Source organism: Ranitomeya variabilis, chromosome 5 (assembly GCF_051348905.1).
Source record: "Ranitomeya variabilis isolate aRanVar5 chromosome 5, aRanVar5.hap1, whole genome shotgun sequence".
In the NCBI taxonomy this organism is placed as follows: Eukaryota; Metazoa; Chordata; class Amphibia; order Anura; family Dendrobatidae; genus Ranitomeya; species Ranitomeya variabilis.
In genome coordinates this window covers 682094218-682111935 of record NC_135236.1, presented here as the reverse complement: position 1 = coordinate 682111935, position 17718 = coordinate 682094218, and the positions used below count along the sequence as shown (strand labels likewise).

At 49.5% G+C, this 17718-nt stretch overlaps 1 protein-coding gene across 1 annotated transcript in view; it reads left to right on the top strand.

Annotated features, from left to right (window-relative positions):
* BCL2L14 (BCL2 like 14) overlaps window positions 1-17443 on the top strand; it is a 36908-nt gene extending 19465 nt beyond the window's left edge. Inside the window, exons 2-6 of the mRNA XM_077267164.1 lie at window positions 6760-7071; window positions 7775-7912; window positions 11972-12039; window positions 16341-16607; window positions 16852-17443. Of these exons, the coding sequence (XP_077123279.1) occupies window positions 6762-7071; window positions 7775-7912; window positions 11972-12039; window positions 16341-16607; window positions 16852-16902 (834 nt within the window). The 5' untranslated portion in view covers window positions 6760-6761 and the 3' untranslated portion in view covers window positions 16903-17443. The remainder of the gene's footprint in view (window positions 1-6759; window positions 7072-7774; window positions 7913-11971; window positions 12040-16340; window positions 16608-16851) is intronic.
* The last annotated feature ends 275 nt before the right edge of the window (window positions 17444-17718 follow it).

Genomic DNA, 17718 nt, shown 5'->3' with positions numbered 1-17718 from the left:
ATCGAGGAGGGTGAACACCCAATAATCAGACATGTTGAGAATGTGGGCGATGCGGCGGTCGTTTCTCAGGCACTGCAGCATGTAATCCACCATGTGCTGCAGACTGCCAACTGCCCAAGAAACGCTGTCCCCTGCTGGAGGCGTGATATCTGCCCGCTCGTCATCACCCCACCCTCACTGTACACACTGAGTACTGGACAATTCGGGAACTCCCTCCTCTGGACGGATGTCTTCCTCCTCCATTGACTCCTCCTCATCCTCCTCACAAACTGTCCCCTGCCTACGCGTTTGTGAGGAACCACGTGGCGCTGACTGTCCAGAAGATGATGGAAATGGTGAATCCTCATCCTCCACCTCTTCCACAACATCATCCCTTAGCGCTTGCAGTGATTTTTCAAGCAGGCAGATAAGGGGGACAGTCATGCTGACTAGTGCATCATCTGCACTCGCCATCCGCGTGGAATAATCAAAGGGACGCAAAACCTGGCAGACGTCATTCATAGTGGCCCACTCTGTGGTTGTGAAGTCTGTACGGCGATGACTGCGACTTCTTTGCGCCTGAAGCAGCTGGTACTCCATTACAGCTTGCTGCTGCTCACACAACCGCTCCAACATATGTAACGTGGAATTCCACCTGGTAGGTAGGTCACATATGATGCGATGTTCCGGCAGGCGGTGTCGGCGCTGCAGAGCCGCAATGCGCGCTTTTGCCGTGCTGGAACGCCGCAAGTGAGCACACTCTAGGCGGACCTTGTGCAGCAGTGCATCAAGATCCGGATAGTCCCTCAAAAAACTCTGCACGACCAAATTGAGCACATGTGCCAGACATGGGATGTGAGTGAGGTTGCCGAGGCCCAGGGCTGCCACCAGATTTCGGCCATTATCACACACTACCATGCCTGGCTGGAGATTCGCTGGCACAAACCACACATCGCTCTCCTGCTTGATGGCATTCCAGAGCTCCTGCGCTGTGTGGCTACGATTCCCCAAAAAAATTAATTTCAAGACGGCCTGTTGACGTTTGGCCACGGCTGTGCTCATGTCGGTCGTAACAGGTACACGTTCATCACGGGTCCATGTGGAGGTGGACTGTGACGGCTCCTGCAGCGATGATTCTGAGGAACTGGTGTAAGAGGAGGAGTCAATGCGTACAGAATGGATTCCTGCAATCCTTGGAGTGGGCAGGACACGTCCTGCGCCACTCGCACGGTCTGTACCCGGCTCAACGACATTAACCCAATGGGCAGTGAGGGAAAGGTATCGCCCCTGTCCATGTTGACTGGTCCACGCATCGGTGGTGAGGTGGACCTTGCTACTGACGGCGTTCAGTAGCGCGTGTTTTATGTGTCCCTCCACATGCTTGTGCAGGGCAGGGACGGCTTGCCTGCTGAAGTAAAAGCGGCTGGGCACATTGTACTGTGGGACTGCCAATGACATCAAGTCACGGAAGCTGTCAGTCTCCACCAGCCTGAATGACAGCATTTCCAGTGACAGCAGTTTGGCAATGCCTGCAGTCAGAGCCTGTGCTCGTGGGTGGTTTGACGAGAAAGGCCGCCTTTTCTCCCATGCCTGTACTACCGATGGCTGTAGACTGGGCTGGGAGTGTGTGGTTGACTGGGAAAGTGGTGCTGCGGGTGGAATGACAGCGGGTCTCTGGACAACAGGGCCAGAGGTTCTTCCACGGCGATCCTGGGAGGAAGCCGAACCAGCTGCGTGTGAGCTAGAGGAAGAGGCAACACGAGCTGAAGAGGTGGTAGCTGCCGCTGTTGGTTGGCCTAGCTCTTCAGTGTGTTTGTCTAACTCCGCCGGGTGCCTGTTGCGCACATGTTTCCACATGTTGGAGGTATTGAGGTTGGCGACTTTTTGACCTCTTTTGATTTTTTGATGACACACCTTGCATCTGACATAGCAAATGTCATCTGCAACTGTGTCAAAAAAGGACCAGGCACTGCAAGTCTTGGGAGCCCCCCTTTTGACTTTTGGAAGAGACATGCTCCTTACGGGTGCCAAAGCGGAGGCTGCAGGATCCGCAGTCTTCCCCCTCCCTCTCCCTCTTTGGGCCGTACGGGGAATCTCTTCCTCAGAGCTGCTCCCACCACCTTCCTGTCCCTGACGCCAAGATGGGTCAAGGACCTCATCATCTACACTACCCTCTGCCCCCAACTGCTCCTCCTGGGTAGTCTCAGCAGCAGAGCACGCACCAGTAAGTGGCACCTGAGTGTCATCATCAGCTGATGCGGCCTGCGAGGTGGTGACCGGAGCCACTGGCCCACCCGCCTCTTCAGAGGAAGACAGAAAAAGCTGTTGGGCATCACTGCACCCTGCCTCTTCTTCCATTTCTCCAATGCTGCTTGGCTGGCCCCCTGTTTCCAAGCCAAGAGATGATTCAGAGAACAGAAGTAGAGACGGCTCCTGTCCTGGGCTCTCTGTCTGCCTGGGCAATTTTGCAGGTGGTGAAGAGACAGATGGCTGCTCTCCAGTGCTCTGTGTCTGAGAGGATGTGGCACTAATGGAAGTTGATGCATTAGCTGCCATCCAGCCCACAACGGCTTCAATTTGGTCTTCACGCAGCAGCGGTGTACGGCGCTCGGCGACAAAGCTGCGCATGAACGACTGTTCCCTTGTGAAAGTGGGTGCTGATGAGTCACCGGTGCCCGCAGCAGGCACAGAATCCCCACGTCCCCTCCCTGCTCCGCGACGGCTCCCACGCCCCCGTGCCTTACTCACTGCCTTCTTCATCTTGGTTGACTGATAAAGATAAGCAGAAAAGTACTAACGGCTTTGTGTGCTTATTCCTGAGCAACTCCTCCTAACAGGTATAAGAAGCACTAATTTTCTAAAGTGTGGACTAGACTTTAATATGAGCTAATGTGGCCTACACAAATGTAAAGTGGTGTAACTGGTGTGTTTGGTGAACTTTATTATTTATTTCTTTTTTGGGGGCTGAACTGACAACAGATAGAGCTGCAGTCACACGGAGACCGTGCAGACAGCCGTAAACGGCGCTACAAGGCCCAAAAACCCTCCTCTACTTTATCCTATGTAGTGTTTTTCCACAAATTAGCTGGAGACGGGTGGAAAGACACTAATAGGATTTTTTAAAATAAATTAGCAGCAGACTACACTACTTTGAAAAAAAAGAAAATTGATTTGGCGGTATGACGCAGTGAAAAACCCTGAGCTGGAGACAACCAGGCTATAGCTGCTCACAGATTACAGGGCGAGCTGCAGTCACACGGAGACCGTGCAGACAGCCGTAAACGGCGCTGCAAGGCCCAAAAACCCTCCTCTACTTTATCCTATGTAGTGTTTTTCCACAAATTAGCTGGAGACGGGTGGAAAGACACTAATAGGAATTTTTGGAAAAAATGTGCAGCAGCCTGCACTACTTCAAAAAAAAAAAAAAAAAGGACAGTATGAGGCAATGAACCACCCTCCCTGAACTGAATACAACCAGCTATGGATGGCCTATGTGGCTGCACTCAGACTAGAGAGTGGGCTGCACTCACACACACACACACACAGACCTTGCAGATCGCTGTGAAAACAGCGCTACAAGGCAAAAGGAAGGTGAATAGTAGGTGAACACAGCGGTTGCTAAATTAGCCTTTGGAAAGCACAAAGAAGCAAATCGCTATCTCTAAACTGTCCCTCAGTCAGCAAACAGCGTCCTGTCACTAACTGAATTCACAGCAGAGTGATCGCAAAATGGCGCCAGCGACTTTTAAACTGCATCATGACATCATTTCAGCAGCCAATCACAGCCTTGCCAGTAGTTTCATGCCCTCCATGCTAAACAGGATGTGCCCACACTTGGAATCTTTCTCATTGGCTGAATTTCTGAATTTTGAATCATTGAACTTCCGATTCCGGTATCCGATACGCGCCAAGTATCGGAATCCCGGTATCGGAATTCCGATACCGCTAGTATCGGCCGATACCCGATACTTGCGGTATCGGAATGCTCAACACTAGTCACAACTAATAAACTCAGATTCCTCCATGTAACTAAAGATAATCTGCGCCACGAACTGTAATCATCCACGAGAGGCCGGAGTATTACTGATTCCATCCAGAGACAGCTGAACATGTACATACGATGTAGGCACAAAAATCCTACAGAACCGGAAAAACCAGATGGCAAGACAGGAAAACCTTGTAAAATACTGCCCCTATGTACAAGAATATAACTGCTATAATACTGCCCCCTATGTACAAGAATATAACTACTATAATACTGCCCCTATGTACAAGAATATAACTACTATAATACTGCTCCTATGTACAGGAATATAACTACTATAATACTGCCCCTATGTACAAGAATATAACTACTATAATACTGCCCCCTATGTACAAGAATATAACTACTATAATACTGCCCCCTATGTACAAGAATATAACTACTATAATACTGCTCCTATGTACAAGAATATAACTACTATAATACTGCTCCCTATGTACAAGAATATAACTACTATAATACTGCCCCCTATGTACAAGAATATAACTACTATAATACTACTCCTATGTACAAGAATATAACTACTATAATACTGCTCCCTATGTACAAGAATATAACTACTATAATACTGCTCCCTATGTACAAGAATATAACTACTATATTACTGCTCCTATGTACAAGAATATAACTGCTATAATACTGCCCCTATGTACAAGAATATAACTACTATAATACTGCCCCTATGTACAAGAATATAACTACTATAATACTGCCCCTATATACAAGAATATAACTACTATAATACTGCCCCTATGTACAGGAATATAACTACTATAATACTGCTCCTATGTACAAGAATATAACTACTATAATACTGCTCTTATGTACAAGAATATAACTACTATAATACTGCCCCTATGTACAAGAATATAACTACTATAATACTGCTCCTATGTACAAGAATATAACTACTATAATACTGCTCCCTATGTACAAGAATATAACTACTATAATACTGCTCCCTATGTACAAGAATATAACTACTATAATACTGCCCCTATGTACAAGAATATAACTACTATAATACTGCTCCTATGTACAAGAATATATCTACTATAATACTGCTCCTATATACAAGAATATAATTACTATAATACTGCCCCTATGTACAAGAATATAACTACTATAATACTGTCCCTATGTACAAGAATATAACTACTATAATACTGCCCCTATGTACAAGAATATAACTACTATAATACTGCCCCTATGTACAAGAATATAACTACTATAATACTGCTCCTATGTACAAGAATATATCTACTATAATACTGCTCCTATATACAAGAATATAATTACTATAATACTGCCCCTATGTACAAGAATATAACTACTATAATACTGTCCCTATGTACAAGAATATAACTACTATAATACTGCTCCTATGTACAAGAATATAATTACTATAATACTGCTCCTATGTACAAGAATATAACTACTATAATACTGCCCCTATGTACAGGAATATAACTACTATAATACTGCCCCTATGTACAGGAATATAACTACTATAATACTGCCCCTATGTACAAGACTATACTATAATACTGCTCCTATGTACAAGAATATAACTAGTATAATACTGCCCCTATGTACAAGAATATAACTACTATAATACTGCTCCTATGTACAAGAATATAACTACTATAATACTGCCCCTATGTACAAGAATATAACTAGTATAATACTGCCCCTATGTACAAGAATATAACTACTATAATACTGCTCCTATGTACAAGAATATAACTACTATAATACTGCTCCTATGTACAAGAATATAACTAGTATAATACTGCCCCTATGTACAAGAATATAACTACTATAATACTGCTCCTATATACAAGAATATAACTACTATAATACTGCCCCTATGTACAAGAATATAACTACTATAATACTGCTCCTATGTACAAGAATATAACTACTATAATACTGCCCCTATGTACAAGAATATAACTACTATAATACTGCCCCTATGTACAAGAATATAACTACTATAATACTGCTCCTATGTACAAGAATATAACTACTATAATACTGCTCCTATGTACAAGAATATAACTACTATAATACTGCTCCTATGTACAAGAATATAACTATTATAATACTGCCCCTATGTACAAGAATATAACTACTATAATCCTGCCCCTATGTACAAGAATATAACTACTATACTACTGCCCCTATGTACAAGAATATAACTACTATACTACTGCCCCTATGTACAAGAATATAACTACTATAATACTGCTCCTATGTACAAGAATATAACTACTATAATACTGCCCCTATGTACAAGAATATTACTACTATAATACTTCCCCTATGTACAAGAATATAACTACTATAATACTGCCCCTATGTACAAGAATATAACTACTATAATACTGCTCCTATGTACATGAATATAACTACTATAATACTGCTCCTATGTACAAGAATATAACTACTATAATACTGCTCCTATGTACAGAATATATCTACTATAATACTGCCCCTATGTACAAGAATATAACTACTATAATACTGCCCCTATGTACAAGAATATAACTACTATAATACTGCCCCTATGTACAAGAATATAACTACTATACTACTGCCCCTATGTACAAGAATATAACTACTATACTACTGCCCCTATGTACAAGAATATAACTACTATAATACTGCCCCTATGTATATAAATGTAACTATAACTGCTCTCTATCTTCCTGTCTTTCTTGGTCTCTCGGCAGCCATGGTCTCGGTAGCAGATGACGCTTTGGACGAGGTTTCCCTCCAGGATGAGGACGCTGTTGAGTTCCGGATGTTCATGGTCTACGCACAGCGTAATATGTCTAGAAGTAATTACCAAGATCTGTTGAGAACAAATTCTGCGCTGAACAGAAATGTCTCCTCTAATGGGGAAGGACGCGCAGTTACTGCAGGTTCTTCTGCGTCTCCGAAGAAAGAGAAGAAGAAGAAGAAGAAAAGTCTCCGCCGGATCTTCACCCCGAAATGTTTGCAGCCGCAAAGGGACAAGCAGAAGCTCGCTCCCCGATCACTCGGTTGGTAAAATGTTGCTATATACAGATCAGGATAAAGGCTTACTTGTTAGGGTATGTGCACACGTTGCGGATTTGGAAAATCCGCAGTGCAAAACCACTGCGGTTTTCACTGCGGATTTTCTCGCGGTTTCTTCTGCGGATTCCTCTGCGTTTTTTCAACTACACTTTCCTATTGGTGCAGGTTGAAAACCGCTGCGGAATCCGCACAAAGAATTGACATGCTGCGGAAAATAATACGCTGCGTTTCCGCGCGGATTTTTCCGCAGCATGTGCACAGCGTTTTTTTTTTTTTCCCATAGGTTTACATGGTACTGTAAACTTGGGGAAAACTGCTGCTGATCCGCAGCGTCAAATCCGCAGCGTGTGCACATGCCCTTATAGTGACGGGGCCCCAGTGCTGAGGGGCCCGATCATCCAGGCAGAAGCACCCATACAGGGGACGCCTCCTCTGCATCTGCAGAGGTTTCACTGGTTTCTGCCCTTCTAACCGTATCTGAGGATTGGAAGTCGATAGCGCCGGCGGCCATAATGGAAACCGCCGATGGTTATCGGAGTCTGGACATGTCTGTCAGTGCTCTGCGTGTTACTCCTAGGGACGTCCACATGACAGCCCACCGACGCCCCCCAAAGACCCGTAACCTCCACTCTTCAGCAGAAGTTTCATCCAGAGATCTAGAACATTAATTGTATTTCTACCTTGCAGACGATACTGATGACGTGCGGGTGAGAGGAGTCGTCCGGAGCATGAGCGCCATTGTGAAGGCCCTGGAAAAGCAAGACCGCGAGCGTGTAGAGTTCAGGACGATCCGGCGGATGTCCAGCGTTCAGCATGATGGAGACGGTAAGAGGCGAAGCAATCAGTGGGTGTTACTGGTGCAAAGTGGTAGAACTGGTGGTTTGGCATGGTGTGACTGGTGCGGATGGAGGTAGACTGGTGGAGAGTGATGTGACTGGTGCGGATGGAGATAGATTGGTGGAGAGCGGTGTGACTGGCGCGGATGGAGATAGATTGGTGGAGAGTGATGTGACTTGTCCAGATAGATTTGACTGGTGCCCAGTGGTGTGACTGGCGCAGATGGAGGTGGACTGGTGAGGAGCGGTATGGCTGGTGGTGAGCAGCAATGTGACTGGTGCGGTGGGGTGGGGTGACTGGTGTGGATAGATGTGGAGTGGTGTGACTGGTGCAGTGAGGCTGGAGCTTGGCACTGGTGTACAGCGTAGACTGGAGGGGCAGACCCCACTGAATAGCCATCCATAACAAGTCCTTGTGCCCAGTGGTCGGCCTGACAGAAGTGGCGTTGGTCCATACAGTCTCTGCAGTGTTGGAATAGGCTCCGTCATGTCCTTGGCTCTGATGAACTTGTGGGTCATCTTGGGCTTCTGTTCCTCTCCTTGAATTTCCTTCATAAAGCGGATATCATCCCCGTGGAACCAGGGAGTCGTTTAGGCTATGTTCACATTTGCGTTGTGCGCCGCAGCGTCGGCGACGCAACGCACAACGCAAATGTGAACGCATGCACAATGCAGCGTTTTGTGACGCATGCGTCCTTTTTTTGCTTGATTTTGGACGCACAAAAAATGCAACTTGCTGCGTCCTCTGCGCCCTGACGCGTGCGCCGCAGCGACGCATGCGTCACAAAACGCAAATGCAACGCATGTCCATGCGCCCCCATGTTAAATATAGGGGTGCATGACGCATGCGGCGACGCTGCGTCGCACAACGCTAATGTGAACGTAGCCTTATTTGTAGGTGTCATTGTCCCTTTTGTCCAAGCCGAACCCCCAACATGGGGGACAGAGGAAAAATCAAGACCTGACCGTCCCAGAGTCTCTACTAACCCAGAGTCCCGCAAACACTGTCACAAAAAGTGGTTTGTAGCAGGGCCGATCTTCCACCCGCACATGGCTTATTAAACATGGACATCCTGGAGCCTCAAGCACAGTCGTGGTGAGAAGAGGGGCCATGTCTGTGCCGTGTCCCCGAGCGCGGGCAGAGCTGCTACAGAGGACTAGTTCTGTCCTCGATGGACAGATGTTCCTCCCAGGACTCCAGGGCCGATCCTTCCTTCTAGAACCAGACTAGCTCAGGATGTCTGAGGTGGAGAAAGATGGGAGCCGACCTCCGAAGAACTGAAATGTTTCTGCAGTTCATCTTTGCCAATTTTGTCTGGACGAGGGCAGTCACTAACCTCTGACTAGCGCAGATGGCAGTCAGGTCATCCATTTGTACAGCACACACTAGACCCTATGGTTGTCCGCTGCTGGTGGACCAATCTTTCTCTATTGGTAAAATAATGTCCACAGCGCTACATGGAGCTCTGCAGTGTAAAGTGCTGCTGAGCGGTAGTCGCAGCTGAACTGCTGTCTGGTTGCGCTCTGGCACTTTTAAGAGCAGGGGTGTCCAAGTGTTCTGTAGGGTGTGGGGTGCATTTCACTCACTCGTAGACCGCAGGCCTCCACTGTGTCCAGGCCTCCGTCCTCAGGAGCCACCGCACTTTGCAGGGGACACTAGGTTCTTTGTGCGATCAAACTTTTACTAAACAGTCCAAGTTGATCAGGTGGGCACCGGTGGGATGGGGCACAGTGATGCAAACTACCTTCCTCCTTAGCACAACTCCTCTTCTGTTCTGCCACATGTTCATCCTCGTCTACCCACAAGCCCAATGACTCCATCAGCCTCAGGCATTGGTCGTCCACTCCGGCAGTGCACCTGTGACCGGCCACCTGTCCCTCATGTAACTCCATGTCCACAACTTCATGATGTCAGAAGACCAGTCCTGCTGCATGGTGCCTGGCCCAAGCCCTAGACTCCAGACATTGTTGGAATGTCCATAAGGGATCTCCATTTGTTCGCCCACTGCCCTGAACATTTGGTCCATGCTGCCCCTAGCAGCCCACCGCAAATAAACCTGAACTCACTCCACACTTCATTGGCTGACACTGAACTCCCCCTAACCAGGAAGAGCCCCCCCTTCTTATCAGCACTAGTGCCCTATATACATGATAACTCATTCTATATTCTATGCTTATCCCTATGCTATATTCACATTAACATCTTATACTGTACGTCATGGTAATACATTACATTAGACACACATTTCTTTCACATAAAAAAACGCACAACCGTATTCAAACAGCACATCTGTTGTCTTCAGGGGCAGGAACCAGGCAAGACAATCCACATCCCTACATTCTTCCCCTCTTTAAACATGGTTGCCCTCGACCATCTGGGATCTGTAAGACAACAGTCATTAAGTAACAATCACATAAAACATTTAACCCGTTAGTCTCCTTTCTTCTGGGGTATAGAGTGTCCATTGCTAGTGAGTGCACGTACCCAAAATCAAACAGCACAAGTTCCTGGGCCCATACACCAAGTTAACAACCCCCCAACAGTCCTTGGGCGCAAACCATGTCCATCTCCTGCACAAAACTTTAAGCAAGCGGTCCTCCCAGTTAGAGCTGCACACCCATGTCCATCCGAGTCAATTAAAAACAATGGCCCATAGGCTCTCACATTAACAGTTGCCCGACAGTTATAGTCCAGTTTGTTCATGGGTCTGCATGACACTGGTCTCACCAACCTGGAGATCCTGACATCGTGTGTCATGTCCTGCACAAGGGGGTCTCTGGCACACTTTAGGAACTTCTGACCTCTTGTTGGGTGCAACGGGCACAACTCGGCCTTACAAAGCAGAATCCTCTATGTCTGCATTTTCTTCTCCTTCATCAGGAGGATGTGGGGACTGCCTCCCGGATCCCAGTTGGAGCGGCTGTCCCAATTTGTTCTGGCACTTTTCAGACAATTGGTGTCCCAGTGGGGAGCTTCATACTCACTTGTAGGCCGCAGGCCTCCACTGCCTCCAGGCCGCCATCCTCAGGAGCCGGTGCACACATTGCAGGGGGCGCAAAGTTATTTGTCAAAACAGTCAAACTTTTACTAAACAGTAAACGGTTCAGCAGGTAGATACAGGGGGGATCGGGCACAGTGATGCAGACACCCTCCCTCCTTAGCACAACTCCTCTTCTGTTCTGCCACCCGCTCGTTCTGGACTCCAGACATTGTTTGGCGAGGGACTGGGTGAGATGGAGGCTGCTGTTTGGGGGGGGGGGGGGGGTCTGGGTGAGAGAGACTGCTGTTTGGGGGGGCCAGGGTGAGATGGAGGCTGCTGTTGGGGGGTCTGGGTGAGATGGAGGCTGCTGTTGGGGGGTCTGGGTGAGATGGAGGCTGCTGTTTGGGGGGTCTGGGTGAGATGGCTGCTGTTTGGGGGGGGCAGGGTGAGATGGTGGCTGCTGTTGGGGGGGGTCTGGGTGAGAAGGAGGCTGTTTGGGGGGATCTGGGTGAGATGGAGGCTGCTGTTTGGGGGGGTCTGGGTGAGATGGAGGCTGCTGTTTGGGGGGGGGGGCAGGGTGAGATGGTGGCTGCTGTTGGGGGGGGTCTGGGTGAGAAGGAGGCTGTTTGGGGGGATCTGGGTGAGATGGAGGCTGCTGTTTGGGGGGGTCTGGGTGAGATGGAGGCTGCTGTTTGGGGGGGGGCAGGGTGAGATGGTGGCTGCTGTTGGGGGGGTCTGGGTGAGAAGGAGGCTGTTTGGGGGGATCTGGGTGAGGTGGAGGCTGCTGTTTGGGGGGGTCTGGGTGAGATGGAGGCTGCTGTTTGGGGGGGGGGGTCTGGGTGTGATGGAGGCTGCTGTTTGGGGGGTCTGGGTGAGATGACAAGCTCTGCTTTGCTACAACTGATGTTAGCTGCTCTTTCCCTGCAAATGTTTTTTGTTTTCATTATTTACATTCAGCTCTGCTATATCTATATAAATGAACTGTAGAATCGATGAAAAGGTGAACATCCTGATCCTGGACCACAACCCTGGGGCTGATGATTGGAATTTCTGCTTTTCTTTTCCAGGTGAAGAAAATTTAATTGAAGATATTGTTGCTTTTCTAAGAGCAGAAGGCGACAAGATAAATGCCGAGGTGATTACTGTGATATGATATATACTACAACGAATGACATGGATGCCATATGGGGAATATAGAAGCCGCAAGGAAATACTCTTATCTGCTGTAAATTATGGGAGCAGTAACCTCTGGCTGCCTGCAGGGGGCGCCGTTATATAATAGAGGAGGTGCAGTGACATCAGGCTGCCTGTAGGGGGCGCTGTTATATAATAGAGGTGCAGTGACATCAGGCTGCCTGCAGGGGGAGCTGTTATATAATAGAGGAGGTGCAGTGACATCAGGCTGCCTGCAGGGGGAGCTGTTATATAATAGAGGAGGTGCAGTGACATCAGGCTGCCTGCAGGGGGCGCTGTTATATAATAGAGGAGGTGCAGTGACATCAGGCTGCCTGCAGGGGGAGCTGTTATATAATAGAGGAGGTGCAGTGACATCGGGCTGCCTGCAGGGGGCGCTGTTATATAATAGAGGTGCAGTGACATCAGGCTGCCTGCAGGGGGCGCTGTTATATAATAGAGGAGGTGCAGTGACATCAGGCTGCCTGCAGGGGGCGCTGTTATATAATAGAGGTGCAGTGACATCAGGCTGCCTGCAGGGGGCGCTGTTATATAATAGAGGAGGTGCAGTGACATCAGGCTGCCTGCAGGGGGCGCTGTTATATAATAGAGGTGCAGTGACATCAGGCTGCCTGCAGGGGGAGCTGTTATATAATAGAGGAGGTGCAGTGACATCAGGCTGCCTGCAGGGGGCGCTGTTATATAATAGAGGAGGTGCAGTGACATCAGGCTGCCTGTAGGGGGCGCTGTTATATAATAGAGGTGCAGTGACATCAGGCTGCCTGCAGGGGGCGCTGTTATATAATAGAGGAGGTGCAGTGACATCAGGCTGCCTGCAGGGGGCGCTGTTATATAATAGAGGAGGTGCAGTGACATCAGGCTGCCTGCAGGGGGCGCTGTTATATAATAGAGGAGGTGCAGTGACATCAGGCTGCCTGCAGTGGGCGCTGTTATATAATAGAGGAGGTGCAGTGACATCGGGCTGCCTGCAGGGGGCGCTGTTATATAATAGAGGAGGTGCAGTGACATCGGGCTGCCTGCAGGGGGAGCTGTTATATAATAGAGGAGGAGCAGTGACATCAGGCTGCCTGCAGGGGGCGCTGTTATATAATAGAGGAGGTGCAGTGACATCAGGCTGCCTGCAGGGGGCGCTGTTATATAATAGAGGAGGTGCAGTGACATCAGGCTGCCTGCAGGGGGCGCTGTTATATAATAGAGGTGCAGTGACATCAGGCTGCCTGCAGGGGGAGCTGTTATATAATAGAGGAGGTGCAGTGACATCAGGCTGCCTGCAGGGGGCGGTTATATAATAGAGGAGGTGCAGTGACATCAGGCTGCCTGCAGGGGGAGTTGTTATATAATAGAGGAGGTGCAGTGACATCAGGCTGCCTGCAGGGGCGCTGTTATATAATAGAGGAGGTGCAGTGACATCAGGCTGCCTGCAGGGGGCGCTGTTATATAATAGAGGAGGTGCAGTGACATCAGGCTGCCTGCAGGGGGAGCTGTTATATAATAGAGGTGCAGTGACATCAGGCTGCCTGCAGGGGGCGCTGTTATATAATAGAGGAGGTGCAGTGACATCAGGCTGCCTGCAGGGGGCGCTGTTATATAATAGAGGAGGTGCAGTGACATCAGGCTGCCTGTAGGGGGCGCTGTTATATAATAGAGGTGCAGTGACATCAGGCTGCCTGCAGGGGGAGCTGTTATAATAGAGGAGGTGCAGTGACATCAGGCTGCCTGCAGGGGGCGCTGTTATATAATAGAGGAGGTGCAGTGACATCAGGCTGCCTGCAGGGGGCACTGTTATATAATAGAGGAGGTGCAGTGACATCAGGCTGCCTGCAGGGGGCGCTGTTATATAATAGAGGAGGTGCAGTGACATCAGGCTGCCTGCAGGGGGCGCTGTTATATAATAGAGGAGGTGCAGTGACATCAGGCTGCCTGCAGGGGGCGCTGTTATATAATAGAGGTGCAGTGACATCAGGCTGCCTGCAGGGGGAGCTGTTATATAATAGAGGAGGTGCAGTGACATCAGGCTGCCTGCAGGGGGCGGTTATATAATAGAGGAGGTGCAGTGACATCAGGCTGCCTGCAGGGGGAGTTGTTATATAATAGAGGAGGTGCAGTGACATCAGGCTGCCTGCAGGGGCGCTGTTATATAATAGAGGAGGTGCAGTGACATCAGGCTGCCTGCAGGGGGCGCTGTTATATAATAGAGGAGGTGCAGTGACATCAGGCTGCCTGCAGGGGGAGCTGTTATATAATAGAGGTGCAGTGACATCAGGCTGCCTGCAGGGGGCGCTGTTATATAATAGAGGAGGTGCAGTGACATCAGGCTGCCTGCAGGGGGCGCTGTTATATAATAGAGGAGGTGCAGTGACATCAGGCTGCCTGCAGGGGCGCTGTTATATAATAGAGGAGGTGCAGTGACATCAGGCTGCCTGCAGGGGGCGCTGTTATATAATAGAGGAGGTGCAGTGACATCAGGCTGCCTGCAGGGGGAGCTGTTATATAATAGAGGAGGTGCAGTGACATCAGGCTGCCTGCAGGGGGCGCTGTTATATAATAGAGGAGGTGCAGTGACATCGGGCTGCCTGCAGGGGGCGCTGTTATATAATAGAGGTGGTGCAGTGACATCAGGCTGCCTGCAGGGGGCGCTGTTATATAATAGAGGAGGTGCAGTGACGTAGCGCTGCCTGCAGGGGGCGCTGTTATATAATAGAGGAGGAGCAGTGACATCAGGCTGCCTGCAGGGGGCACTGTTATATAATAGAGGAGGTGCAGTGACATCAGGCTGCCTGCAGGGGGCGCTGTTATATAATAGAGGAGGTGCAGTGACGTAGCGCTGCCTGCAGGGGGAGCTGTTATATAATAGAGGAGGTGCAGTGACATCAGGCTGCCTGCAGGGGGCGCTGTTATATAATAGAGGAGGTGCAGTGACACCAGGCTGCCTGCAGGGGGCGCTGTTATATAATAGAGGAGGTGCAGTGACATCAGGCTGCCTGCAGGGGGCGCTGTTATATAATAGAGGAGGTGCAGTGACATCAGGCTGCCCGCAGGGGCGCTGTTATATAATAGAGGAGGTGCAGTGACATCAGGCTGCCTGCAGGGGGCGCTGTTATATAATAGAGGAGGTGCAGTGACATCAGGCTGCCCGCAGGGGCACTGTTATATAATAGAGGAGGTGCAGGGACATCAGGCTGCCTGCAGGGGGGCCTGTTATATAATAGAGGAGGTGCAGTGACGTAGCGCAGCCTGCAGGGGGCGCTGTTATATAATAGAGGAAGAGCAGTGACATCAGGCTGCCTGCAGGGGGCGCTGTTATATAATAGAGGAGGAGCAGTGACATCAGGCTGCCTGCAGGGGGAGCTGTTATATAATAGAGGAGGTGCAGTGACATCAGGCTTCCTGCAGGGGGCGCTGTTATATAATAGAGGAGGTGCAGTGACATCAGGCTGCCTGCAGGGGGCGCTGTTATATAATAGAGGAGGTGCAGTGACATCAGGCTTCCTGCAGGGGGCGCTGTTGTATACTAGAGAAGGTGCAGTGACATCAGGCTGCCTGCAGGGGGAGCTGTTATATAATAGAGGTGCAGTGACATCAGGCTGCCTGCAGGAGGCGCTGTTATATAATAGAGGTGCAGTGACATCAGGCTGCCTGCAGGGGGAGCTGTTATATAATAGAGGTGCAGTGACATCAGGCTGCCTGCAGGGGCGCTGTTATATAATAGAGGTGCAGTGACATCAGGCTGCCTGCAGGGGGAGCTGTTATATAATAGAGGTGCAGTGACATCAGGCTGCCTGCAGGGGGAGCTGTTATATAATAGAGGTGCAGTGTCATCAGGCTGCCTGCAGGGGCGCTGTTATATAATAGAGGTGCAGTGACATCAGGCTGCCTGCAGGGGGAGCTGTTATATAATAGAGGTGCAGTGACATCAGGCTGCCTGCAGGGGGCGCTGTTATATAATAGAGGTGCAGTGACATCAGGCTGCCTGCAGGGACGCTGTTATATAATAGAGGTGCAGTGACATCAGGCTGCCTGCAGGGGGCGCTGTTATATAATAGAGGAGGTGCAGTGACATCGGGCTGCCTGCAGGGGGCGCTGTTATATAATAGAGGAGGTGCAGTGACATCGGGCTGCCTGCAGGGGGCGCTGTTATATAATAGAGGTGCAGTGACATCGGGCTGCCTGCAGGGGGCGCTGTTACAATATAATTTCCATGTATATTCCAGACCCCACAATCTCTGGTTCCTTCTTCCTCAGATCATCCAGGAGCAGAACCTTCTGCAGAGACTCCGGAACTTTTGGTCGTACGACTTCTTTCAGAGACTTACGGAGACGTACGTGGGGCAGATGGTTCCCGCCTCAGAAGCGGAGGACGTGCCGCAGAGCAGTAAGATAGCGCTGTGCGTCCACGCCACCACCAAGATCACCGCCATCGGTAGCCATCCCATGAACAAGATGTTTGGGTTTGGAGCCCGATATCTCAAGGAAAATTACAGCCAGTGGATCAAGGACCATGGAGGATGGGTAAGATGGCGGCAGAGCCACGGGGGGCGCTCTCCTTGGCCGGGGAGTCTGGGCAGTGATGAAACAGGAAGGGATCATAGCTATGCCCTAATGGAGCAGGGCTGCAGTGTAAAGTATTGGGGAGGCAGAGCAGGAGGTGGTCTCAGACCACCACAGACCCCAGCAGACAATGCATGTGAGCTGCAGCCACTGACTGCAGCTGTGAAGGGAGTAATGAGCCGACTTCTCACATTATGTCTTTTAGGAAAGAGCCATGGAGACTCCTGAGGCCCAGGAGGAGGAAGAGGAGGAATAGGGTGCGGAGGAGGAGTAGGGTGCGGAGTCGGACGCCTCGCCAATCCTGTGATCTCGCCATCTCACCCTCAGGACGTTATATTTATTTTTAAGGGAAACAGCGTTTTGAGCCTTGACAAAATGGGCACGGGGTAAAGGACGGACCCCCGGTGACCGACCAGCAGCTGGTCTGGAGTAGGGTTGAGCGAAACGGGTCGGCCATTTTCAGAAGTCGCCGACTTTTGGCAAAGTCGGGTTTCATGAAACCCGACCCGACCCCTGTGTGGGGTCGGCCATGAGGTCGGCGATCTTCTGAATCTGGGATCGGAATTCCGATACCGAGTTCCGATATGTTTGCAATATCAGAAATCTGTAACGGAATCCACATTTAAGTGTAAAATAAAGAATCAAAATAAAAAATATTGATATACTCACCCTTGGACGCGTCCTGGTACTAACCGGCAGCCTTCCTTCCTAAGAATGAGCATGTGAATAACCTGCGGTGACGTCACGGCTTGTGATTGGTCGCGTGGCGGTCACATGGGCCGTCGCGACCAATCACAAAGCCGTGACGTCATCTTAAGGTCCTTCACGCGCTGATTCTTAGGAAGGAAGGCTGCCGGAAAGAAGCCGAGGGTGAGTATATACCTAATAGGAATATACTCACCCTCGGACGCGCCCTGCTTCTTTCCGGCAGCCTTCCTTCCTAAGAATCAGCGCGTGAAGGACCTTAAGATGACGTCACGGCTTTGTGATTGGTCGCGACGGCCCATGTGACCGCCACGCGACCAATCACAAGCCGCGGACGTCATTCTCAGATCCTAAATTCCTACAATTC